We start from the raw sequence: 4863 nt of genomic DNA, 5'->3' as shown, positions 1-4863 counted from the left end.
TAATATTTCAGACAAGATTAAGATTGTTAATAAGTTGACCTCTAAATGAGAGGTTATCCTAAATTACGTTGGTAGGCATAATGTAATCATAAGAGACCTTAAAAGTGAAAGAAGAAAAGCAACAGGAAGATTTCTTAAAATGCTTCCAGTTCAAGTCAGAATTAAGGTGAACATTAGATCCCACCAGCTTTTCAGAGCTGTAGATGTTTTGCTGTTGTTCCTTCAAAAAAGAAGAATCTACAATAAACATGTTCATTTGAGAAAAATACTGTGTTTGTTAACTTTTTCTAGCCATCCCCAAGTTACTTTAAACTTTGCATGTTGTTCAAGAACAGAGTATATCCTGGTTAGGATGTGTTCATAGCTGATGTATCTCCAAAAAGTTTTTCATGAAGGCGGCTAGCTTCTGAACATCTTCAATCATGACAGCATTATACAGAGAGGCCCGGATGCCTCCCACAGACCTATGCCCTATCAAGGGCAACATATTGAGTTCAAGAGCTTTATCAAGAAATCTTTTTTCTAAAGCATCATCTCCTTTGGCACTGCCAATGCAGAATGGAATATTCATCTTGCTTATATTTTGGGGCCCCACTGGACATACGTAGAATCCTTGCGAATTATCAATAATCTCATAAATCATTTGAGATTTGATGGAGCTAAGCTTCTCCATGGCCGTGACACCTCCATTGTTTTTACTCCACTCCAGGACCAAGCCCATGACGTAAATGCTGAAACATGGAGGCATGTTGCACAAGGAGCTATTTCCAGCCTGCACCTTGTATTCCAGGACCGAGGGGCACTCTTGGAGGGCAAATCCCAGCAGGTCATCATGGACAATCTCCACGGTGACCCCAGCAGAGCCAGCACCAGCAAAATGCCTTTGCTGCTACTTTTTCTAGTCAGATTTCAAACTTCCCTGTGGACTTAATAATGTAAGTTGCAATTAATTGTTTCTAGAGTCACAGGAACACACAGCATAGAGGGTAGGTGGGGCCCTCTACGTGCTGAATCTAGACATTTGTGGGGTCTCCTGGGTTCAGCGGCTATTGATTGAAGGTCAACATTGCCCATTGGAGGAGTGGTTTAAGAGTACCAGGCAAAGGGCAAACTGTAGATCGATCTTTATACTGTTATTACAAGAGAAGTGACATACTTTATGTATGTTTATATTAGCGAGGTCTGTTTTTAATACCATATACTTTATATTTCTATACATTTATATTTCTAATAATACAGTTAACACTGATACATGTAGACACTTTTAGAATTTATTAAATCCTTGGCCTTGTGCGTTATTCCATTAGCAACAGTTGCACCCCCTCCCCAGTCTTCCCCTTCCTCTTTTTAAGCTGTTTTATGAAAAAGATCTAGAAGTTCTTGATTCATTTTTACCATTCTTTCCATAGGTAGAAGAAAAAGTTGATTGGTTGGTTGTTTTTCAATTACGACATTGAATTAAACATTTCTGTTAAATTACCTTATCCTTTGTTCTCTTGACTGTTTTCTTTGTAATGTTTGATGACGAGAGTGATAGTTTGCTGAAAAGTCTTTCCCCTATTGTTTATCTATTGTCAGTACTTTATGTTGAATATGTAAAGAACATTAAAGTCCTAAAACATCTAAAAAAAAAAAAAGGTGAAAGAAGAAAGAACCACACAGATGGCAACATGGGAATTTGGGCAATGGTGCTGCTGAGTTATAAGCCAAGACATGCAAGCTTGCTCTTGAAGTTGGAAAATTTAAGAAAACATATTTTACTAGAGCCTGCAGAAGAATGCAACCTTGCCAACACCCTGGTTGTAGCCCAATGAGACCCTTTCCAGACTTCTGACCTCTAGAACTGTAAGATAAATTTGCATTAAGACCCCAAAATATGGGTAACTTGTTATAGTAGCAGTAGGAAACTAATACACTTACTGAGATGCCAAGGTTGCTGTGGCAGATATGGCAGAAGGAATTAAAAAGCAACAATTTGCTTGCAATGATATTCTGTGTAAGATTTCAGGAGTTTGGACTGAGACTCTTGCAATGAAGTGAATATCAAAATAAGGCCAGTCACAAAGAGCATTTTGATTTTTAAGTGCATGTAAAAGTTATGTTGAATAGGTACTCATGGACACAAAGATAGAAACAGCAGACACTTGGACTCCTATAGTTGGGAGGTTAGGGGAAAGTGAGTGTTAAAAACTATCTTTTGGGTACAATGATAACTATCTGGGTGATGGGTACACTAGAAGCATGAACTTCACCACTATACCAGTATATTCATGTAACGAACCTGCACATGTATTCTCTGACCCTAAAGTTTAAAAAAAGAAAAAAAAAGGTTAGATTTACACTACACTGTAGTCTAAGTGTGCAATGACATTATGTGTAAATTATGTACGTATCTTAATTAAATTTCATTGCTAAAAGATGCCAACAATAATCTGAGTCTTCAGCATATCCTAATATTTTTGATGCTGACTGATCAGGGTGATTGTGCTGAAAGTTGAAGTGGTTGTGGCAATTTCTTAAAATAAAATAATGATGTTTGCAAAATTGATTTACTCTTCCATTCATGAAGGTTTTCTCTGTAACATATAATACTATTTGACAGCATTTTACTCACAGTAGAATTTTTCAAAATTAAAGTCAATCCTCTCAAATCTGCTTTATCAACTAATTTGAGGTCATACTATTTTTAATTCTTTGTTGTTGTTTCAATAACATTTACAGCATTTTTACCAGGAGTATATTCCATCTCAATAAACCACACTCTTTGCTCATCTATGAGAAGTAACTTCTCATGGGTCAACTTTTATCATGAAATAGAAAAAAATTTAGCCATATATTCAGGCTCTGCTTTTAGTCCTAATTCTCTTGCTATTTTCACCACATCTGCAGATATTTCCTCCACTTGAACTGCTCAAAGTCATCCACGAGGATTGGAGTCAACTTCTTCCAAACTCATGTTAATGTGGATATTTTTATCTCCTCCTATGAATGACTCACCAAAGTTATTAATGGCACCTACAAAGGTGAATCCTTCCAGGTTTTCAGTTTCCTTTGTCCATATTCGTTGAAGGAACCGTTTCTTAAATAATAAGATTTAAAAGTTGAAATTACTCCTCAATTCAAGTGCTGCACAATGGATATTGTGTTGGCAGGCATGAAACAACATTAATCTCCTTGTGCATCTCCATTAGAGCTCTTGGGCAACGAGTCACGTTGCCAATAAATAAGTAGTCTTTTAAAAAGAATCTAATCTAAAGGAGCAATAGGACTCAACAATGGGCTTAAAATATTCGGTAAACCGTGCTGTAAATAAATTAAACATCATCCAGGCTTTGTTGTTCCATTTATAGAGCAGAGGCAGAGTAGATTGATCAGAATTCTCAAGCACCCTAGACTTTTCAGAAAGGTAAATGAACATTGGTTTTAACTTCAAGTCACCAGCTGCATTACCCTGAAGCAAGAGTTAGCCCCTCTCTTTGATGCTTTGAAGATAGGTATTGACTTCTTAGCTATGAGAGCCCAAGATGTCATTTTCTTCCAATAAAAGACTAATTCATTTACATTAAAAACCTGTTGCCTTTTGTAGCCACCTTTATTTATTATCTTAGCTAGATCTTCTGGATAACTTGTTGCAGCTTCCATATCAGGACTTGCTGCTTAACCCTGAATTTTATGTGATGGAGATTGCTTCTTCCCTTCTACCTTATGAGCCAACCTCTGTTTGTTTCAAAAGTTTCTTCTGGCAGCTTTCTTACATTTCTCTGCCTTCACAGAATTTAAGAGAGTTAAGGCCTTGCTCTGGATTAAGTTTTGGCTTAAGTGAATGTTGTAGCTGATTTGATCTTCCATTCATACCACTACACTTTTTTTCCATATCAGTAATAATGTTGTTTTTCTTTCTTATTATTAATGTGTTCACTGGAGTAGCACATTTAATTTCCTTCAAGAATGTTTCCTTTGTATTCACAACTTAGCTAGCTGGCAAAAGAGGCCTACGGCCTATCTCAGTTTTCAACAAGCCTTCCTCACTAAGTTTAATCATTTGTAGCCTTTGATTTATTGGGAGAGAAATGCAACTCTTCCTTTCATTTGAACACTTAGAGGTTATTGTGGAATCACTAATTGGCCTAATTTCAATATTATTGTGTCTTAGGGAGTAGGGAGTCCCAAGGAAAGGGAAAGAGACTGGGCTATGGCTAGTCTATGGAGCAGTCAGAACACATTGAATATTTATTGATTAAGTTTTCTGTCTTACCTAGGTGCGGTTCATGACATATCAAAACAATTACAATAATAGCATCAAATATCACTGACCACAGATCATCTTAACAGGTAATAATAATAAAAACTTTGAGATATTGCAAAATTACCAAAATGTGACACAGAGACACAAGTGAGACTAGGCTGTTGAAAAAATGGTGCCTATAGACGTGCTTGATGCAAGATTGCCATAAACCTTCAATTTATAAAAAATGCAGTGTTTGTGAAGCACAGACAAGGTCTACCTATATGTTAATGAGAAAGTAGCATCCTTACTAACAAGTTCACTGATTGCTTTTTTTAACATCAGGAAATAACTTGGCTCTCTGAGAGCAAAGATTAAGTGCCATCATTTGACCAAAAAAAGAAGTTATCTGGTATCTGGTGGTATTCAAACATCAGAAGTCAGGCTGCCTCAATTATTGTTATTGGAAGCAACATCACAGTGGCAACCATAGGAGCCTAAGTTGCATAGAGTTATAATTTTTTTTTAAATAAAAGACAGTTTTCCTACTGGCAAGATAGATGAGCAGCCAGTGAGATTATGACTATTCATACTCTATAATCAAGAAAGAAATACGAACGTTTATGAATGTAAAAGGT

General features: G+C 36.5%; 1 protein-coding gene across 1 annotated transcript; it reads right to left on the bottom strand.

Moving 5' to 3' along the window:
- Positions 1–294: 294 nt before the first annotated feature.
- On the bottom strand, positions 295–3642 carry LOC129032950 (phosphoserine aminotransferase-like). The gene is made up of 3 exons (XM_054480864.2): positions 3451–3642; positions 2261–2302; positions 295–889 (listed from the first exon to the last, which is right to left on the bottom strand). The coding sequence occupies exons 1-3, from the start codon at positions 3640–3642 to the stop codon at positions 359–361; spliced, it is 765 nt and encodes a 254-aa protein (XP_054336839.1). The 3' UTR covers positions 295–358.
- Positions 3643–4863: the final 1221 nt, after the last annotated feature.

This window comes from Pongo pygmaeus, chromosome 2 (assembly GCF_028885625.2).
Source record: "Pongo pygmaeus isolate AG05252 chromosome 2, NHGRI_mPonPyg2-v2.0_pri, whole genome shotgun sequence".
Taxonomy (NCBI): domain Eukaryota; kingdom Metazoa; phylum Chordata; class Mammalia; order Primates; family Hominidae; genus Pongo; species Pongo pygmaeus.
The sequence above is the reverse complement of the archived record's forward strand: the minus strand, read 5'-3'. Positions and strand labels throughout refer to the sequence as shown.

Bases quoted from the DNA above. Each gene is read 5' to 3' on its own strand.
- LOC129032950 (XM_054480864.2), bottom strand. From the start codon at position 3,642: ATGGAAGCTGCAACAAGTTATCCAGAAGATCTAGCTAAGATAATAAAT. The intron at 2,303-3,450 runs GTAATGCAGCTG...TTTAAACTTTAG, and splicing joins GGGCTAACTCTTGCTTCAGG to GGTCAGAGAATACATGTGCA. The intron at 890-2,260 runs GTATAGTGGTGA...TAGAAAAAGTAG, and splicing joins TTCGTTACATGAATATACTG to CAGCAAAGGCATTTTGCTGG.